Raw genomic sequence first — 23156 nt, 5'->3', positions numbered from 1 at the left:
AAGTTTCTTATGCTCACCCAGGCTGCATTTATTTAATCTAAAATACAGTAAAGCAGTAATATTGTGAAATATTATGACAATTTAGAAAAGCTATTTTCTATTTCAAAATGTTTATTAATTTTCAGCAGACATAACTCTAGTCTTCAGTGTCACATGATCCTTTAGAAATCATTTTAATATTTATAATGACCCTAAATGATGTGTTCTACAGAACCCTTAAACAGAACAAATAGGAGATGGGAGGAAAAATATATTTTATTGGCATCTCTCGCAATTATATTGTTGGGTAATTAAATTGTATATAAATTACAGGCATCAGGGAGCAGTTATTAATATGCAGGGCATTAAAATCACAATGCGCGTTCGCTTTTTACTTTCACTTTCGAGATTCACGATCTCACACACTCTGTTTAGTACAGAGCGGCAGTACTTACCACACATTTTACAAGATTAGAGGTCTGTAAGTAGGGCTCAGGGTCTGCAAATCATCTCTCCTTATGTGGTAAGTGAAATTTAGTGTACTGTAATGTAACAGGCTACCACTAACAAGCCCTTTAGTGGCTCCATAGAATGCGTTATTCATTTTCCGTGCCTTTCCGAATACGAATTCACTATTCGGTCACATCCCTAGACCCCAAAATCAGTTTTACAGCCTTTATGTTTATTATCCATGTGAACTCCTTGACAAAATTAACCTGGAGCACATACTGTACGCATAGCTTTAAGATTTAATAAGCTAATATTATATCTCATACCTGCAGCAAGAGTTCTCTTCCTGCATGGCTGAAGGAGGGCGCATTATCGTTCTCATCCAGAACCGTGATGAAAGCAGTGCCTGTGGCACTGCGTGGAGGCGTCCCACCATCCTGAGCCACCACCATGAGCTGGTAGCTGGACTGAAGTTCACGGTCGAGGGAAAGTTTTGTGCTTATTTCACCTTTAACAAAATAGTAAGACAGATGGAAAAACAGAGAGAGAAAGAGAGAGTAAGACAAACTGTTTTACAGCACTATTTCATCTGTGGCAGAAGGCACAGATGGCACATCCTGACTTCACCAAGAGGAACCCCCACAGTTAGCATGGTGCCAGAAGTCTGGAGCTGTGCATGATGGCTAGTACGTATGTTCAACAGCTCCACATTAGGGTCAGAACAGTCAAATAGTCATTCAGCAACTGGCTATGGGTTTACTGAGAGTGGCTAGTTGTAGATTTAGATTTCTACAGCTTTTCTTGTCAAAACTTCTAGGAGAGCATGCTAAAAATCAGTAAAAATAACACTGTTTTGTGAGGACTGTGATAGCTTTCTGAAATTAAAGGTCATAGTGATCATTATACCTATTTATTTGTTTAATATCTGTCAGCATGCTAACTATTAGTATACTAATCAGTCATACTATCAGCATGTTAATACTCTCTTTGAGAGTATTAAAAAAGCTGTTACTTCAAAATTCAAAAATTTACCACCCTTAAAATCAAGACAACTACTGTCAAACTTTTTAGTGAGGACTGAAAATTTGATTATATTTTTTGGCATTTTCAATATCTGTCAGCATGCTAACAATCAGTAACTGTCAGACTATCAGCACAATAAAACTGAAACTACACCAACTGCACAAATTCACCACCTTTAAAACTATGAAAATTACAAACTTAAAATCATTTGGTTTGAAAGCTTGGTTATTTAGCCTATTTTGTTGACAATCTGCCAGTTTAGCATGCTAGCAATCAGTAACTGTCAGACTATTAGCCACACTAAAACTCTATTTGGAAATGTTATTCTAAATATATATTCAAAAACGTATCTCCTTCTAAATTAATACAAATTATTACTTCATTACAATTAATACTTTAATTGCTTGCCTTGAGCAATGAGCATTTTTTTCTAAGAACTGTGAAAATTTGGTTATAGATATTAAGCTTATTTATGGGTTAAATATTTGTCCGTTACCATTCATTTATCAATACAAAATGATAATGGACATGACCCTAAACCAGCCAATTTATGCAGTGCTCCTTAAGACCAACTAGCTGACTAATTCATACTAGTCAGTTTTTGAAAATATGTAGTTTTGCACATTCCTACTCTATACAGACAAACATAATACCACAAACCACTAGACTTGTCTAGGTGCCAAGTTGACCTTGTAATTCCAAGTCTTTTAGGTCTGTTTGACTGTCTGCCATATTTGTAGCTCACCTGTGTGGGAATTGATCTGGAAGTGGCGATCCAGATGGAGCAGGCGGTAGCTCAGCCGACCGTTGAGACCAGCATCCCGATCGCTGGCAGACACCCGGCCAAAGCCGGTGCCTGCCGGCAGGTTCTCTCGCACTGCCAGGAATGCTCTCTCTTGGGTAAAACGAGGGGTGTTGTCGTTTTCATCCATCACTGACACACGCACTGTGGCGCTACCTGTCTTCTTCAGCTGTCCGTTGCCTGACGTGGCCAGTACAGTGAGCAGGTACATCTCCTTGGCTTCTCTGTCCAGTGCACTTTTCACGAACAGCCAGCCGCTGTCAGGCACGATGCCAAAGCCTGCAGCGTCGCCGTCTGGGTGCAGGTGGTAGGCTAGTGGGGTGGGAGACAGAGAAGATGGTCCAGTGGTGATGCCGCCATCTCGGTTTACAGCTCGTACCTGCAGGAAGCGTGTGTTGAGTGGTGTGCTTTCCTTCAGCTCTACTCGGTACGTGAGACTATCGAATACAGGGCCTTGGCCGTTCTCGGCTTGCACGTGGATGACCAGGGTGAAGGTAGAACTTAACTGAGGTGCTCCGCTGTCTTTGGCAATCACCTGAAGGTCATAGCGAGGCATGGTCTCGTACGACAAACTGCCAATCAGGCGAACTTGTCCACTGTTGCGATCAATGCTGAAGGTTCTCTGGGCACTGCCGGTGAACAGGTCAAAACTCAGAAGACCATTAGGTCCAGAATCATGGTCTTCTGCTTGGACCTTGTACACCACTGTACCCATCCGGGTGTCTTCGGGTAGAATCAGTGATTCGGAGGATGAGGGCAAGAAGACTGGTGCATTGTCGTTGATGTCGGTCACTGTAATTCGTACTCTAGTCTGGCCGAAGGCCGGAGGGTTACCGCAGTGCGCCTGCACTTCCAGATTCAAGCTAGGCTGGGCCTCGTGATCCAGAGGCAAGCTCGTTCTCAAAGCCCCAGTCTCCGAATCAATGGTGAAGTATCCCGTTGGGTCACCAGAACTAATAGTGTAGGAGATATCCTTCGAGACACCTAAGAAGAAATAGGCAAATAGCCAGAGACCCATTAGTTCACAATGCAGGACGAAAACAAAGATGAAGAGTTCTTTTTCAACACATGAGACCAGAATTTACTGCGTCAAATATCCAAAGAAAATTGTTAAAAAAACGAAGTGGTGAAACAGAATCAATGATTAATGTCGATTGTAAATGAGGTGTGTATAGTGGTTCCGTGCCTATTTGTACAAGTGGTGCACCATGGAGAAAAAACCCAGAAGGCGTCTTTCAGCGCACTTGAACACAGTCCAACATGACTGATAAATGTGGGTACACACCAAAGTCAGCTTTGTGTGTTTTAACGTGTTGAATAGGGATTTGTGACCAAAGGGGGGCAATGAAAAACCTTTGAGATTAGCTCACCCACCGTTTTTAGTGCTGGCCCGCACAATGCCAACTTGTGTTCCACGCAGGGCATCCTCAGAGACCACGAAGAAGTACTGAGCTTGCTCAAACACAGGGGGGGCGACCAGTCCTGCCACTATGCTGATGTTGACCCTGGCATTGACTGGAGCAGTAAGACCCCCACCATCTTGGGCTGAGACCACCATCGTAATGACTGAGTTTGCCTTTCCATGTAGAGCGCGCGACAGCGAAATCACTCCTGAGAAAACACACACCCAAAAGAAATATTTTCATTAGGTTTAAAGGTATCAGAATACATCAAGAAAAGCACAATAACTCTTCATCCTAGACACACACCCACACATCATTCAAATTTGGGATAAAATTTGTACTTTAAAAATAAAAATTCTGTCATTAATTACCCGTTCCAAACCTGTAAGACCTTCGTTCATCTTTGGAATACAAATTAACATATTTTAGATCAAATCTGAGAGCTTTCTGACCCTGCATACATAGACAGCAATGCAACTAAAACGTTCAAGGCCTAGAAATAACGTAATTTATGTTCTGAGGATGAATGAAGGTCTTATGGGTTTGGAATGAATAATTAATGACAGAATTTTTATTTTTGGGTGAACTAACCCTTGTGTACGTAATGTGAAAACTAATGTGTACTTTTAATAGTCTCACCAGTATCTTTGTTGAGGGTGAAGAAAGGTGAGCTCCCTCCAGGTACAGTACGGTACGTCACTCTGCCGTTCTCTCCTGCATCTGGGTCGTGAGCAGTCACCTTCAAGACGGAGGTTCCTGGGGTGCTCTGTGTACTCAGGCTCACTGAATAACTCAGAGGGTAGAAGGCTGGGCGATTGTCATTTATGTCTATCAGGTCCACGCGCACATATGCTATTGAACTCAGTCCACCCTGCAAAAAAAACACAGCCTTGATTAAATCTGTTTAAACTTGCTTAACGTTTAATAAAGATCTGAACTGATCTGACTATACAGTAAAATGAAGACTGACTCCATAATAAGGGATAGTTTACCCAAAAATGAAAATTACCCTATGAAGTACTCACCCTCACCCAGGTGTATATGACTTTCAGACAAATATTGTTGGGAGTTATATTAAAAAATGGTCTGGCTCTTCCAAGCTTTATAATGGCAGTGAATGGGTGTTGAGATTTTGAAGTCCAATAAAGTGCATCCATTCATCATAAAAAGTACTCCATACTGCTCCGGAGGGTTAATAAAGACCTCCTGAAGCGAATCTAAGCGATTGTGTGAGAAAAATATCATATATAAATAAATAATAAATAATATTATAAACCATAATCTCTAATATCAGCTAACCATCCACAAGAGTGGCGTTCCAGCAGATGAAGTAGGACGTTGGTGTTGCGTGAGCTTCGGTGAGAATATGCTAGCCTTGCGAGAACCATGTTTTGTTTCCAGCAAAGGAAAACCAATCTCTTGGCTTTTATCGAAATCCTCCAACATTTTTCTTTGAAAAACCTCGTTTTGTACTTCTAATTCGTGACGTGTTTCGTTTTGCTCTCCTTCTTTCTCACCAGAGTATTTTCTTGTGAACGCGTGTACAACAACTAGCGAAAGCTAGAGATTATGGCTTATAAAGTTTTAAATTTGGATATTTTTCTGACAGAAACGATTCGATTTACTTCAGGATGACTTTAATAACCCTCCAGAGCTGTGTGGAGTACTTTTTATGATGGATGGATGCATTTTATTGGACTTCAAAATCTCAACACCCATTCACTGCCATTATAAAGCTTGGAGGAGCCAGGACATTTACTGTATTAATATAACTCAGATTGTATTTGTCTGAAAGAAGAAAGTCATATGCACCTAGGATGGCTTGAGGCTGAGTACTATCCCATGAATACACAAAAAACATACACAATTGTCCAGACAAACAGTACTAGACAAAATATTTTGGTTAAAACTTCCGATAAACATTGAAACATTTCAAAGGCTACTTCTGGGGAGGAAATAAATTGATTATATTCCCTGTAGAGAACTGCAATCTGCCAAGGGCACAGAGTACATGTGGGATACGGCTCTTGCTGTTAAACATCTTGCCTGCCTGGCATCCCATATGGAGCAAATGGCATGTCAGGAAAAGCCTCAACTTATTAAATATTACAAGCTGATGCTCTTTAGAGCCCAGCTGCCCCTGATTGCTTAAATGTGTCTCCTGAAATTTCCTTTATTTGACGCCTGGTGCTTTAAAGTAGTACTTAGGCATAGGATGCTAAACCGCTACTGACGAGTTACTACGCAGGCAATTTTTTTCCTTACTGGCTTCCTAAATAGACATTAGTTGCTTCATTTTTGAAAACAATCCAGATTGATGTCAATCACAGTTGATGTCACAATTGTATTGGTGAGGGATGTGGTTGCAGAGAATCACTGGACACTCACCCCATCCACAGCTGTGACCGTGAAGTCGTAGTTGGCCGGACCCTGGTCACGATCCAGACTGGTGGTTGTACAGATCTGTCCATTGTGCTTGCCAACGGTGAACTGAGATGGGGTCACGCTGCCTGGACCAGAGCCCAGAGAGTAGGAGATGGAGCCAAAAGAGCCACCATCCGCATCAGTAGCTGTAACCTGGAAGAGAAGAGAAGAGATTAGATTAATGTTTAGCCAAATGTCCCAAAAAGCTTAAGAACAGAAGCCAGACACTTTTAGAGTTTAAGACCAAGGTTCAATGGTACTGAATCAAAGGTGCTGACCTTTATTTATGTTAATCAGTGTTTGTCTGTACAGAGAATAGGAAGAATTATGTAAGAATTGGTATCCAACCAGCAGTAGATGAATTTTGTGGGTAGGTTGAGTGAAAAAAAAAGAAATATCAATATTTTCAGCCTTTTTTATGATTTACAATATCAATATTTATACATTTGCCTTGAAATAACTTAAAATTGTGATATTTTTCAAAGGTTTGATATAAACGATCATTTTTAACAAACTGTTGCCAAGTGAATACAAATTTGAAAACAGTTAAATAAATATAAAAAGTAAGGCAAATTTACTATATATATATATATATATACACACATACATACATACATACATACATATATATATATATATTGTACACACACACAAATTATAATTAAAAAAAAATTATATTAATTATATTAAATATATAAAATATAATATAATAAATTATATTTTAAAATTAAAATATTTATATAATATTTATATTTAAATTTTATATTTATATATAAATTATATTAAATAACTTTAATTCAAATTGACCAATATGATAATATGAATATAAAATAAAAAGTGAAGTAAAATAGAAACACAACAAATGTAAAATATTGTTACAAATATTAGCAACATAATAAATAAAATTATAATAAAAACAATAATAAATATAATAAAAACTATAAAAATTATAATAAATAACTTTTATCTAAATTAACCAATATGATAATATGAATATATAATAATATGATGATACTTTGAAAATAATATTAAAAAAGTAAAGTAACATAAGGCATGTTTATTAATACTGTTTATTAATAACAGTATTAATATGTGTGTGTGTGTGTGTGTGTGTGTGTGTATATATATATATATATATATATATATAGCTTTTATTTAAATTGACCAATATGATAATACTTTGAAAATAAAAATAAAAATAAAAAGTAAAATAACAAAAACAAAAACAACACAAACATAAAAAATTAAGGCATGTTCACAATATTGTTAAAACATATTATCAATATAATTTAAAAAAATAATATATTCATAATAATAATAAAAATTATAATAAATAACTTATTTCAATGAACCAATATGATAATACTTTGAAAATAATATAAAAAGTAACAAAGTTAAGTAAAATAACAATACATTTTTATTAATGTTGTGAAATATTGTTATATGAATATTAAAGAACCTTCATTTAAATTGACCAACATGATAATACTTTGAAATAAATCAATATTTACCAACATATATTTTTATTTGAAATATTTAGGTGCAAATACAAAAGAATAATTGAATTTAGGGTTCATTTAAAACAGCTTGAACTGATCAGCACAAATGAAACTGAAACACAAATGAAATTCACTTCTGAAATTGAAATGAGACAAGATATTAAAACATATCTAAATGCTGTTACTTTCACAAAGCAAGGAGAGACTGTGAAACTAAAAATTATGTGATCTTCAGGAAACATGTCTAAATAATATATGCACTGTAATACAATGCTGAATAAAGTAAAGAAAATCTATAAAATTATATAAAAAAGTAAAAATAGCTCAAATATATTTAGCTATTAGTGAATGTTGAATATTCAACATACCCTCCAGCTCTAGCTTGAATTTAAATTTTATATTCCTCATTTTATATTCCAACAACACTCAGCACTTTCCTGTCACAAATAAACCTGCGACTCCACTGAACACATTTATCTAACTTGGTTCACAGCCCTTGGCAATCAAACGTTGCTCTGGTGCTCTGCGGCAGGTACATATACTGCGGTAAACTTCTGCTACACTTGGGTTTGATCAATCAAGCCAAGAGGAGGGAAGCTACTGGCAGCTAGCAGACATAAAGACTTTCACAGCCACAGCGTGCAGCTCAGGAGAGAACATCAGACAGATAAACAAATGGAACGAGAGAGAGAGAAAGAAAGAGACTTGCACAGAGGCGATGACTATCTGGGAACAAATAAAATGTCATTCCATGCAAATACGAAAAATGAAATGACTCTATTCAGATAGAAAAAAACCCGCTTCGGCTGACATTTACCAACTCTCAAACAACATTACACCTCGGCCATGAGCCGTCTGGAGTGGATGACGGCTGAAACTGTGCAAACAGAACCTAATGACATTGAGATGAGGGTATCCGAGTCTGAGATCGGGTTTTGGCAGAGGCCGTGGAGCAAGTGTAGGAAAAATAATCATCATGAAGACAAGAAGTCTCAGCCCACAGCGGAGAGATGTTCCACCTTTTAACCATCCAAGCCCCAGATGCAAACCCTCATTTTTTACAACCCGAGCAAGGGGGGGCACGATATTCATAAACACCACACTACCTATCTTTATTCCCTTTATGCTGGCTTGACAGAAGTTGGACGCCTGAGGCCTGAACGGCAAGGGCTTGAGGCAACAAACCATGGAAGGGCGGTTTGACCGAGGATCTGCTTCATGGACAAAACCATTTTCCATAAAAGCCTGGCTTGGGCTGAGAAAGCTGGGAAACGTCTGGAGGACTTGTGGGTCCAACTAAAGAGCTCTAAAGCAGCACTGTAAGATAAATATTTCCTCTCGGTCGCAGCGCTGTTCGTAGTGGCTATGTTGGGCACAATAAGAAATCATGTATCTATTATTGTACTCAACAATCCATCTGCTGACTTTTCTTTTAAGGAGCACTTTCAAAATTTAGGAGCACCTTCTAATCAATAATCAAAATGTACAAGGTGATATTTGACTACAGGAGAATTTTGTTTTTACCTTTGTAATGCAATTTTGCTAACTTTAAAAGTATGTCAGTTTTTTCTAATTATATTTTTTAAGCTTTTTACAATTTCTAATTAAAACAACAGAATAAGAACAAGTAAAATAAGAATAAGTTACCAATCAAATGAAGTCAGTATTAACAAAATTAATTTCTACTACAGAGGTGGCATAGAAGAACACAAAAGTGGCTTGCAGGTGTATTTTCATATGTTTAATGAGTGCAATCAAATTCATAAATTTATGCTGAGATTAATGTTTTTAATATAAAATTTTGAATACAGAAATAATAAATGATTTAAATAACTGAAAAGATACTTAAAAATGAAACAAAATCTGCCAGTAAGTGGTGGCAAGTCACTGATTTAATTACTGAATAATTCATTCATTTGATTCGTTCGAACGGCTGATTCATTCAGGAATAAAGCAAGTGACTGTTTTTATGAATGGGAAATTGAATCATTGATTCACTTGATTCGTTTAATGCACATTCATTCATAAACAAAACACTGCTGTGTTTGAATGGAGATGCGCAGCGGCTCAGTTGTGACTTGTTTCAGACTATTCTGATGACTAAGAACAGTGTCAATGTCACTTAATATTAACTTGTTTATTTAACTGTTGTATTAAATCAATCTCTCATTTACAAACTCATTAAAGATGAGTTAAAGATCATTAAAACCTGTCACTCATCTTAGTTCATCGCAGTCTCACAAAGTTCCATTATAACCAACGAAACTGTGTACACTGCACAACGAATCTCTTATTTACACTCTCTCTACACTTTGTTTATAAAAGGATTTGTGAGATATGTTTACGATACATTACTCAACGCTGCAAAAACATGTAGAAACCTTCGAAGCTCCCTTAGAGCAAGCACAAATATGTTGATCGGGTCACTCGCACATGGTGCTCCTAAATATTTTTTCAGTAGTTTCAGTAGTAATGGTTGCACTGTAGAGCCTTGCGTATGCTACATTTAATAAGACGATGGGAAACAATTGGTATTAAGCACGTAAAAGCTTCAAAGGTAGAAGACTGAAACCAGAAGCAGGATTGAGTTTCTTTTTCCATCTCACACCAAAAAAGGATTTAAATGAAGTGGCTTCCAAAAAAATAGGGAGAAACCCAAGCTCATAATTTTTAGAGTGTGTTTGAATATGTGGTGAGATGCCAGTAATCATGATGACTGATTGAATGATTGTCTTTCGGGTCCTCAGGGGCACCTAAAGTGCATACAAACACAAAAATACGCATATACATGTTCACACACACACCAGAGTCGAGGGATTTGGGGATGTACTGTTTAAGAAGTGGGTTGCCTTTGCCAGTACAATAACAGTTCATAAGAAGTTTAGTGGATTCTCAATCTTGACTGAAACATAAGTGGGTCAAAGTGTGCTTCTGCTGCTTTCTCGAAATCTCCGCTAAATCCTCTGTGCTTTTCCTCACCGTAACTCACAGAGACACGTCGACTCAGACACGCCAACAGCACACAATGCAAGCTAGATGACCTCAAAAACTCAATTTGACCTAATACGTGTCTCAGCTCTTCTCAAAAGTTACATACACTCAATCACAGTTGTCTAAAAAAGTTCAAATGTGTAATTTCTGCACCACCATTTGAACACATTTTCTTACATTGGCTGGACAAACAAATAGTCCCGCCCCCAAACTCCAACCACTGGTTGAGCCAACGTTACTGTCTTGGGATGCTCAAACAAACAAAGTTTAGTCTTTCAGTCAAGTGTGGTTTAATTGCCATACATGATTTCTTTTCAGGGTGTGAATGTGAGGCAAGAGTGACGATGCTGGACGGTTTCCTTGTCTCTCTCTCCTTGTGCGAGCGAAGATGCGAACCGCCCTGAACGAGCCAAGCGAGACTTTGGCTGGGTGAACTGTTACTGAGGAACGAGCCAAAGGAATCCAATGCTAACTTTTAGAGTTCTGTGGTTCACCCACCATTCCTCTTGACTCCTTTTTTCGGGGAGAAAAAGAAACATTCAAGTAAGCGAATATAAGATTAATAAGGAGAAAGAATAAGCTTGTCCAGTTCTCGTTCGTTTTCGCTAATGTAATGGATCTGGTTTCACTGCATTGGGTTTTCTCAAGGCTACACAGCTCATTTAGTGGCTAATGTATAGCTCACTGATGCTTTCCCAAGAGGAACGGCTGTGACAACGAAGGTTTTTGGATTTGCTAATTGACCACCTTGGAATTAAAATGCCGAACTTTTACTTGCACGTCTGTGAAATGTCTTTGACAAACCACTGACTCAAGGTCACCTGTAGGTTGGTCATATGATCACAATATTGCATGGTTCTGTAAACTGTGAAACTGTTGTGTGGGATGATTTCCATGCAAATGAAGTCCAAGAACAATGGTACAAGATACGTAGATTTGCTAAGTTTAGTTCATTTAGCATGCAGAACTGCGTCATTTAATTCTGCACCAAGTTCCTAGTCAAACAAACCATCTTAGAGCGTTCAAGACCAAACCATCTGATCAGGAAGCTTTCGTAGCCAAACCAAACATTGCAGCCGACAGAACAGTTTGTGAACTTGCTAACAAATACGCTTTTGCAAAGCCCGTTCTGTACTACTGATCTTCTCAGTGAAGATATCAATAAACAAAAACCAAAGATTACATCAGCCAAAAACAGACAAATAACAGCGGTACAAGACACGGAGTTGGTGTAACTTGGCACTGGGGTCATCTGGAGCGATGTCTCCTACACAAACATGACATGGGGAGAGTACAGTGGTGACTTTGCTTAAATAACAAGAAACCCACAGAGTGATCCAACTGAAACAGCGTGATCTCACGTAAAAGAGCTCAGTTTCAAACATCTTGCCTTCTCTGCAAATACAATGAGTTCTGACCGAAAAAATGGTTGCTTTTATTTTAATGTTGCACAAACTTGCAGCGAGTTCCACATTTGGGAATTGTGGTTTAGTTGGGAAACTATAAAAGGCTTAAGCACAATACAGAACCTAACAAAAGTTAAAGAAATAGTTCACTCAGAAATAAAAATAGCTCCATTTCAAAGCAGCTATTTGCTGTACAATGAAAGGGGAGGGGGTCTGTAACTGTCAAACCACAAAAAAGAACCAAAACGCATTTTAAAAAAGCACTGTAAAAGTAGTTAACAACTATAATGAAAATAGGAAAAAGTAACCATGCTAGCAGACAAAAAAGGCTTGACAATATAGGTAATTAAATGCTATGACACGCTATGACTTTAAAACAGATTAAATTCTCATCATTTTGTCATCATTCACTCACCCTTATGTTGTTCCAAATGTGTATACGTTTCTTTCTTGTGTTGAACACAAAAAAAAAAAAAAAAAAATCTATTTTGAAGAACCAAACAATTGTTTGTTCCCATTGACCTCCATAGTTGGGAAAGAAATACTATGGAAGTCAATGGGGACCATCGACTGTTTGATTACCAGCATTCTTCAAAATATCTTCTTTTGTGTTCAAGATCAAGGTATTTTACAAAAGAAGATATTTTGAAGAACCAAACAGTTGTTGGTACCCATTGACTTTCATAGGCAAAGAAATACTATGAAAGTCAACGGGGACCATCAACTGTTTGATTACCAGCATTCCTCAAAATATCTTCGTTTGTGTTCGACATAAGAATGAAACTCATACAGTTTTGGAACGACACAAGGGTGAGTAAATGATGATGGAATTTTCATGTTTGGGTGACCTGTCTCTTTAAAGTACATCACAAACATCACATGGATCAACACAACCAAATAAATAACCAAACTTACAATTTCAAAATGTTATCTCTCTCTGGGAAGTCTGACTCACTCAGTGAACCATTAAAGAAAATGACTCACCAATAATTTGGAGTCATTGGTTAATGTTCAAACACGGAATTTTACAATCTTTCCTGTAATGAAATAAATGTTTAGTTAAATACTTCAACTCAAAAAACTAGTAAGACTAACTAGCAGTTAGTCAAGAGGTAATGAGTCTTATTATTTGGATTCAACTGGATTTAAAATTAAAGGACTAACTTTTAAGCCTAGTCTAAACCTTTTTTTGCAACCAGCCCCTGATCTTTCAATGACAAACAGCTGGAAACAACTAGGAATAGGAAACAAGAAACAATTTTCAAAATAAAGACAAGCTTTTAAACGTGAAAATAAAAGAGAAGACTTTTTTTTTGGTTTCATGGAAGAAAGAAAGTTATAGAAATTTCTAAATATAACATGGAAATGCTTCAATGATGACAAGATTTAAATTTGGGGGTTAACTAACCAACCAAATCCTCTAGTTAAAAAGTCATGTTTAAATACAGGGTACAACTCCTATCTGAAATCTGGTGATTCAGATTGTTTGGATGAATATTTTCAGTGAACCATTAAAGAAAATGACTCACCAATAAATTTGAGTCATTGGTTAATGTTCAAACACAAAATTTTACAATCTTTCTTGTAATGAAAAAAACGTTTAGTTAAATACTTCAACTCTAAACTTCAGGGCCAGTTGCATAAACTTAGCCTCTATGTTAAGACAGTGTCTTAAAAACCAGTATGACTAACTAGCAGTTAGCCAAGGGGTAATCAGTCATATTCTTTTAATTCAACTTAGGCTAATCTACATTTTTATGTAACCGAATGAGAAGAAGACTACTTTCAAAATAAAAGACAAGCATTTAAATGTCAAAATAAAAGAGCAGATGCAAAATATTTCTTTTTTGGTTTCATGGAAGAAAGAAAGTTATAGAAATTTCTAAATATAACATCGAAATGATTACATGACGACAAGATTTAAATTTGGGGGTTAACTAACCAACCAAATCCTCTAGTTTAAAAGTCATGTTTAAATACAGGGTACAACTCCTGTCTGAGCTGGCTTGTTTTTTGGATTCAACCTAGGCTAATCTACACTTTTATGCCACCGAATAAAGAGGAATAAATGTATGACCACACTGTAAAAAATAAAAAAACACAATTTGTTGAGTCAGCTTAAAATAATTTGTTACCCTGCTGCCTTAAGATTTTAAGTTCAGTCAACTAAAATAAGTTTAGTCAACTTGAAATGTTAAGTTGTACTAAGTAACAACTAAGTACTAAGTAATATTTGTGTTTGCTAAACTTAACAGATGGGTAAGTAACCCAGCTGCCTTAAAATTTTAAGTTGATTTAACTCAAATGTCTAAGTTGTCACTCAGTATAATTTAACATTTCAAGTTGAATAAACCTTTTCAGAGTTGACTGAACTTAAAATTTTAAGGCAGCCAGGTTACAAATTATTTTAAGTTGACTCAACAAATTGTTTTTTAATCGTTCAATGACAAACAGCTAGGAAAATGAAACAACAGACAATTTTCAAAATAAAACACAAGCTTTTAAATGTCAAAATACAAGAGCTGATGCAAAATATTTCTTTTTTGGTTTCATGGAAAAAAGAAAGTTATAGAAATGTCTAAATATAAGATTGAAATGATTAAATAATGACAAAGATTTGAATTTGGGGTAAACTAACCAACCGAGGCCTCTAGTTTAAAAGTCATGTTTAAATACAGGGTGCAGCTCCTGTCTGAAATCTAGAGTTAATATCAAAAAGTCTCTCGGTTTAAGCCACAATATGGCTTTCATATTTTCAATCTGGTGCTATATCTCATTTCATTCCATAGCGGGGGAGATAAGAGATCAAACAGAAAACAGCACATTCTTTTCTCAGAAGGATACTTACAGACAAAGCCAAGCACACCATAAACATGCTCCCAATAATTTCAATACAGCATTTTATTGAAGCCATCATTCACATCATATGACTTCAGACAGACAAAAACAGCACACTGATGGACGATTCCCAAACCCACAGGAGGACACGTACGAACAATGACTGATGGACAAATACAAATAGCAGGCATTGAGTAAAAATAGAGATGGATGTGTGACTGACAGACAGTGCTGAAAGGGGACAGAAAGACATGGATTGATATATACTGAAGGACATGCTATGAATTACTACAGCTGTTTATTGAGCGATCGCTCTCTTTCTTTTTCTTCTTGGCATCACTTCAGAGAGTGGGAAAGAGTGGGAAACGGGATACCTCCTACTACTTTTTGGCCCTTTTGACCGGCGGCCGAGTGAAACCCGCACATCCCTCCGGCTCATTACAGCCAAAGAGCTGAAGCATTTGACATGTAACACATCTCGCCTGTTTAAAGAGCAGGTCATAGGGTTTTCGAGAAATATCTTTTGCAGTTTGTAACGGAGCTATCCTTTAATGTAAACAGTCTGCAAAGCTGTTAATCAAAATAGTGCATTATATTGACATGATGTAGTGTGTTTACATCATGTCGAGAAGACGCTGTGTTCTGTACTGTGAAAGCAGTTTGTTTCGTTTTAATTACTGAAAGATGACGATGTGGAGAATCAGTGGTTAAAATTCATTTTAACCTTTTGTTATGTGCTCGTCACTTTACAGAGGACAGCTTCTGTAATCCTGGCGAGTTCAATGTGGGATTCACTAAATGCTTGTCCATGAAAGATAAGTCCGCACCTTCTTTATTTAGACCAACAAGCAACAAGTACGACAGATACGTTATGTGTACATTTTCAATTGAGTTCACATTCAATTTCAATTGTTTTTTGTGCTAATACGTGATAGAAACCTAGTGCAGCTTTAGGTTTTCAGGTAAACTTGCTGAAATAGTTCTGATAATTCGCTGTGAACCCACTATTATGAATAGATATATTTCAAACATTTTAGTTGATTTTGTTAACATTAATGAGCAATGAACTAACTATTGATTAATATATAATTAATATTAAATTTTTTTATTCATTTACAAAGTACGGTTCAGTAGGCTACTTTTTTTCCACTATTTATTTTCCGTTCAGTATCCATTTAAAAAACTATCGGTCAAATAATTGGTATCGGCCAGTGTGGTCCAACCTAGTTATCGGTATCTGTAAAATCCAATATCGGTAGACCTCTACACTATATTATTGTTTTATGTAAAGGTGCATGCTCAGGGTTGCCAGGTTTTCACAACAAAACCCACCCAACTGCTACCCAAAACTAGCCCAATCATGTTTCAATGGGGGGTCCCCCATTAAAAATTAATATTGCTTAAATGTCCTAATTGCCTAATCCTGGCTTAGTTTAAACCCTGTCTGTGAAACCAGTACCTAACGTGATAAATCTGAGTATCACGAAAACAATTCATGAATATTGCAACATTTTCATCCCAAAATTACCCAGATTGGTGCAAAATAGGAAGTTAGGAAGCCACAGTGGCTCTTTTATATAAACATAGCTACTAAATGATTTGTTGTTTAGAACACCCAGACAAAACGCAATGACATACTTCTTTTTATAGTATTGCACATGCCTTAAGGGTGTGACAGCATGTTTAATAGTAGCCAATTATGAAGCGAATTAGTAACATGACAACGTCGGCTCCTGCAAAAACAGCACCACATGCATGCGCCGCAGTACTCTCGTGAACGACCGTCGAAGTCTGATAAGGAAGAGAAGGCGAAATTATTCTCGTACTGTAGCTTTATAACATTACGATTGAACCACTGTTGTCACATGGACTATTTTATCAATGTCCTTACTACCTTTCCGGGCCTTGAACGTGGTAGTTGTGTTGCTGTCTATGCAGGGTTTGAAAGCTCTCAGATTTCATCAAAAATGTCTTCATTTGTGTTCTGAAGATGAACAAAGGTCTTATGGGGTTGGAACGACACGAGGGTGAGTAAGTAAAGACAGAATTTTCATTTTTGGGTGAACTATCCCTTTAAATACTTCTGTTTATCTCTGTTTTTCTCAGTCACATCTTCCAATACGCTACCCCGCTGTCAAAATAGCTTACAGCTTGATAAAACATAACAGACTCGCTGCATTCACTCATTGCCAAGCATTGCTCAAAAATCACCAAAGGATGTCCATTTGGACCAAAACAGCAAATAACATAACACAGACACGTGTTATGAAAAATACCAGATGCATTCTCTCCGTACTATATTTTTTTACGACACGCTTTCAAGTGGCTGGCAGTAACCCCAAAGGTCACCGTGACCTGCATCTACTGCAACGTTACTCCTCAGAACAAGCTGTCAATGGGCGCAATATGGCGGCTTCGTATTAGCAAACATCACTTGTACGTATTTCCTTCCTTTGAGTAATGGATCGGCATGACATCATCGGAGCGCTCCTCCAGATCTGTGAAGTACGCGGCACTCTCCAGATGTCCATTAAAAGGGATCTGCAGTATAATGGGATGCCTGTAAAACATCATATACATGTCAAGATCACTGAGCACCCTAATTATTTCTTCATGCTAGGAAGCTGGGCTCGGTACGAGCCGCCCGCCAGGATGCTGTCGTCAGGAAATGTCCAGAAAGAGTCGGGTCGAAAGAAGCAGCTGACACGGACCGGTCATGTTTCGCGTTTTTATCAGATGCAGACTTGTATTCTGGTAGTCGACCGCAATTTATGTCAGGTATGGTGTAAAGGGCTGAGTTTTGGATGTAAATATTGAGGTTGGAAGACTTTTGAAAGGTGTTGGTTTCTAAAATAACACAGCTTTGGGCTTTTCATCTCTGGCCTTGACGGTGACGGGGAGGGGTAGCAGCAGGTACTTTCGACTGGGGTAAGGTGCAGATTTTTGGCAGAAGATCACACAAGGGCCAATTCAGCATAAAGAGGACTAATGACACCAGGAGGACCGGTGCGGAGGGACTATAGAGTACGGTTTCCCCGTTTTCTCTCATGTCTCCATAACTGTGAGTGTTTGTCTTTCATCTGGCCTCCGCAGCTGGAGGTGATTAAGGCATCAAGCCATGTACGGAGAAAAGTGATAGATTGGGGATCTCGGAGAGGAGAAGCAGAGACAGAGGGGTTAATGGCTGCAAGAGGAGTTATGGGCTCAAAATGGACTCGGGGTAATAATAATTTGATATGCTTTCAGTGAATGTGACTTTTGAATAAATGTTTAAAAATGCATTTGAATAAACACTGATGTGCTGACAATGTCTGAGTTTAGTCATAAGATCAAATTGGACTCAAAAATGAAAATTGTGTCAGTAATTGTACTCCCTTATGATGTTCCAAGCCTGGAGGCTGTTGTTTTTTTTTCCATGAGACACACAAAAATTCTGTTAGCTCTTTCTATACAATGACAATTCATAATGACCATGTCCATTAGGGTCTAAAAAAAAAAAATCGTAATAGTAATGCATATAAATCATGCTATATGCCTATTTTATTTTATTCTATTTTTGAAAAAATAAATTTTGAAATAATTTGTTATATAATAATCATTCTAATAAATTATACATATATATTAGAATAGATGTTTTTACAATTTATATATATATATATATAATTTTTAAAAGCACAAAGTAAATTTAATTTTTTTATATCTATTTAATTACACAATGTCCTGATTAAAAAATAAATAATGTCAAATTAAAGGGGTAGTTTACCCAAAAATGAAAATTCTGTCAATAACTATTCTCCCTCAAGATTTTCCAAGCCTGAAGACTGTTGTTGTTTTTTTTTACCATGAGACACAAAAATATTCTTTTAGCTCTTTCTATACAATAACAGTTCATAATGACCATGTCCATTAAGCTCCAAAACAGACACAAAAAACACAAAAATTCACAGTAGTCCATATGAATCACGTGCTATGCTTATTTTCTTTTATTCTATTTTTTTTTAAAAAGTGTAAAATTTTTTAATATAATAATTACTCCTATAAATAATTTAATATATTTAATTACAATATATATTTTTAATCACTCTTATAATATCTATATTTTAATATGTAATTGTCATTTTAATGTTTAAAAAAAAACCCACAAAATTAATTTATTTTAGAGCTTTCAATTTTTAATCTATTTAATTACATAATGCACTGATTAAAAAAAAAGTCTCTTTACTATTTAAAAAATCTCTTTACTATCTTTTTTGGCCTTAAACGTGTCAGCTGCAGGGTCAGAAAGCTCTCAGATTTGATCAAAAATACCTTAATTTGTGTTTTAAAGATAACTGAAAGTCTTATTGGTTTGGAATGACATGAGGGTGAATAATTAATGACAGAATTTTTTCGTTTTCGGTGAACTATTTCTTTAAATGCACATCAATTTTGGCTGAGAAACTGTGTTTCAGGCATCACAAAATGTAGCTTTAGAAAGAAATATTTGTACACAAACTTTATATCAGACAGACCTTTACTACAGCTTCTGATTAAACTATTTTACAGGCAGGTTATCCACTTGTATAAGATGTTTTTAAGAGCTGGCTGTGTTCACTAGTGACCTCTCTAAGGTCTACTGAAGCTCAGAGCGAGCAGGAAGCCAACCTATCAAAACTAAGACTCGTGCCACCGCTGACAAATCTTCCCCGTGAGAATTGAAAGACCGAGCATTTCCAGTGGTCATTTTAACAGGAACAATAAACATGCCAAAAGCACCTCTGGAAATGTACTCCGGGTGACCCTTTGCACTGATCCCATCATGGCTTACGTCTCAGAAGAAGCTCTGTGCTAGAGTCCCAATCACTGTCGATTCAATGGCCTCACCGTTTATTTTTGAAATGCTACATAAGAGACACGGCTCTTTTACGCTTTCACACAAGCATGAAATTCAATGTTTGGGTTAAAAAGACAGAAAAGGAAATGGCTAAATCATATGAAATGAAGATTATTCTGAACAACAACCCACTGTGATGTTATAATAAATATCTAAAATAAAATATAATAAATAATAAAAAATAATTAAAATTAAAATTAAAATGAAAATAATTGTAAAAATATTTATTTATTTATTTCCACAATCATTTGGAAAAACAGGCCAAATACCTTATTTATTTCAGGCATACTGGTGCCTTTGAAGCTGTAAACCAACTCCGCTTTTCAGAAACTTGAATGAACCCAGATGAATTGAGAGTTTAGTGGGATGCTGAAGGGATGTCAGCAAAGATGGAATAATGCGAACCATGCTCGCTATGGGATCTAGCGGTACTGATGTGGCTTATGGCACCGCTCTGCTGGTCAATAACTGCCTCGCAGGCCTGCGTGCACAAACACAACACGCACACGGTAGCAAATTCCACCCACAGCCCTGCTGCCTGGCACCCGCGTCGGATGGGTTGTTGAGAGGCCAGTTGCAAAGAACAGCAGGGTTTTTCCGATGGATTATGGCCTTCGCATGGCTTCCTTGAAAAAAGTCAGAGAGCACACAGCATTTATACGGGTCAAATGTAGTACGGTCTGTGCTTTAAAGTATGATTGTGGTAAAATTGTCTGTGGCCGATGTGAAAATACATGGAATGTAAGTGGACTTGACGTTACGTACACATCATTTAACTACTAGATATATTGCTGTCAGTTAAATGTCATTTTAGATGCTGGTCAGTAGGAGTCACTGGCCACATCACTCATATATGTCCTTAAGGGCAAATGCTAATAGACGTTCTCCTGAGCTCAATCTGGCCTGGTATTAATGATGTACAGCACAGCAGAGGGAGCCAGATCAGGTTGTCCAGTTTCAACTGTCGTTCCAAAGTGATCTATGGGTATTGACAGCGTAATAATTTGCATATTCTAAGCCTGGAGATACTGAATTTGCATCTAATGGAAAGGGAGGTACTTTTTTTTGTTTTTTTTTTACAATTCCTCTTTCCCTCTTTTCCTGAAACTCTGAACAATTTGAAAGTTTTACATTTTTTTTACAAACAGACCCAAAAAAACCCCAAACAATTTTGGCGTAGATTTTGGCAAGACAATTTCAAAACAGCTATAGTTTACCTTATTTATATAAAAAAATATATAATAATAAAACAAAACGTAAAAAAATGTAAAAATGTTGATATATTGTTTATGTTCATATATATGTTTATATATATGTGCACACATATATTAAATATGTAAGTTTATTGTATGTGTGTGTGTATTATATATATATATATATATATATATATATATATATATATATATATATATATATATATACACACACAAATATATTTTACATTTTCAATTATTAAATATATTTTCAAATAGTATAAATATATATATATATATATATAAAATATTTAAATATAGTATAAATATTATATGGTAAATATATATTTACTATGTAATATTTATTGTAATATATTGTAATATAATATATTGTAAATATTTATATCATATATAATAATTATTATATGTATATTAATTTTTACATTTTAAATATATATATATATATATATATATATATATAAACAAAAATATCTTTAAAAATTGTTTTATATTACATAAATATTTACAATATAGTATATTACAATAAATATTATATAGTAAATATATTTTGTAAATATTTATAATTTAATATACTTACACACACACACACACAATAATCTTACATATTTGATGTATGTGTGTGAATATATATTATAATTTAAATAAAAATAAAAGTAATAAAGTAAAAAATAATTTACATTGTAAATTTTATGTATTATACAGTAAGCTTACATTTTATATATGTGTGTGTGTATAATCATTTGAATAAAAAACATTTGTTGGAATTGTCTTGTATATAAATATGTATATAAATATGGACTTTATTTAAAACATTCTTCCACTCATCTGTTTTCATTATGCCATTCCATTATCAGCTTATATAATTTAAATACAGTACACTGCATCTGTTTTTAAGTGTGTTTTTGAGTTATTGCAATCATAATTGTGTTCTCCTAAAGATGCATGAATGCTGGGTTGCTGTCATGGCCAGATGTCTTTAATTTGTTCATGGTTGTTTCCAATTTGTAAATCAACTTTCAAAGCATATATTTATGAGAAAACAAACAAAATCAACAATGCCCACAAAAGTTAAGTCCATGCCTCTGTGGTATGGGTCGTATTTATTGAAAATCTGCTATTGTGAGTTTACAGGAAAAGTAATTCGGACCCATAAACATGCCAAGTAAGGTATGAATTTAAATTTCAATCATAAAAGATTTGATGTTTTGACTTTACAGCTGTCATCAAACACATAATTCCTGGAATCGCCAAGGCGAGCATCACTATTGCTCTTACATTTGAACAAACCCATAACCGCAAATTTTAAACTATGTTGTTTAGACTCAAACTGCCAAATTAACACACTAAAAACCTCACAGAAAATGTTCGTATTGTTCTTGCAAATTTTGTACAGGCACGCACAAATCACATTCTTTACAGAAAATGTACAAATGTAGTTTTTAATATCTGTTGCTTGACCTTTCTACAACCACAAAAGATCTCAAGAAGAGCAAGTCACCAGAATGAGCGCTGCATAATTTCTATTGTTTGCACATGACACTCTGATACAACAAGCTCTTGAAATGGAACGCAATAAAATGCTTGCTTTCTTGCTATGGCTGCAGGCACGTCATGGTCCAGATACATATGACAATGGAAAGGTGCTTTACTGCCGTACAGGGACCTGGAGACCACTTCACAAACACGCTCTTTAATTTCGCCAGGCTTTAATCACAGTCTCTGCTGGAGAGAAAAGTACTCGCTTGCCTCAAGCTCATCACAAACTGGCACAATGAGTTCATCTTTGCTGCATAGTATGGGAATGGAAACTGCTATTTACACCGCATGTCTGTTTAAAAGCCCATTTGGTTTTGGTTTCTTTGTTCTGTGAAACCCTAAAAGAAGATATTTTAAATTCTCAGTGTTGTTCATACAATGGAGACAAGTGTTTTTGAAGACCTCACTGACTTTGATAACACGGACAAAAATGTTGTTAGAAATATATTCTTTTGAGTTAAAGGGAGAGTTCACCCAAAAATGACAATTCTGTTATTAATTACTCACCCTCGTGTTGTTGCAAACCCGTAAGACCTTCGTTCATCTTCGGAACGCTTTCTGAGCCTGCATAGACAGCAACACAACTGAAACGTTCAACGCCAAGAAAGGTAGTAAGGACATCATTAAAATAGTCCGTGTGACATCAGTGGTTCCTTAATTTGTGTGTGCATTCAGAGTCAGAAAGCTCTTGGATTTCATCAAAAATGTCTTCATTTGT

The 23156-nt window shown here is 36.0% G+C and overlaps 1 protein-coding gene across 1 annotated transcript in view; it reads right to left on the bottom strand.

Moving 5' to 3' along the window:
* dchs1a (dachsous cadherin-related 1a) overlaps nt 1–23156 on the bottom strand; it is a 130819-nt gene that overhangs the window by 22806 nt on the left and 84857 nt on the right. The window contains 5 exon segments of the mRNA XM_051129549.1: nt 756–937; nt 2198–3238; nt 3629–3865; nt 4297–4528; nt 6046–6234. Of these exon segments, the coding sequence (XP_050985506.1) occupies nt 756–937; nt 2198–3238; nt 3629–3865; nt 4297–4528; nt 6046–6234 (1881 nt within the window).

Source organism: Labeo rohita, chromosome 15 (assembly GCF_022985175.1).
Source record: "Labeo rohita strain BAU-BD-2019 chromosome 15, IGBB_LRoh.1.0, whole genome shotgun sequence".
Taxonomy (NCBI): domain Eukaryota; kingdom Metazoa; phylum Chordata; class Actinopteri; order Cypriniformes; family Cyprinidae; genus Labeo; species Labeo rohita.
The sequence above is the reverse complement of the archived record's forward strand: the minus strand, read 5'-3'. Positions and strand labels throughout refer to the sequence as shown.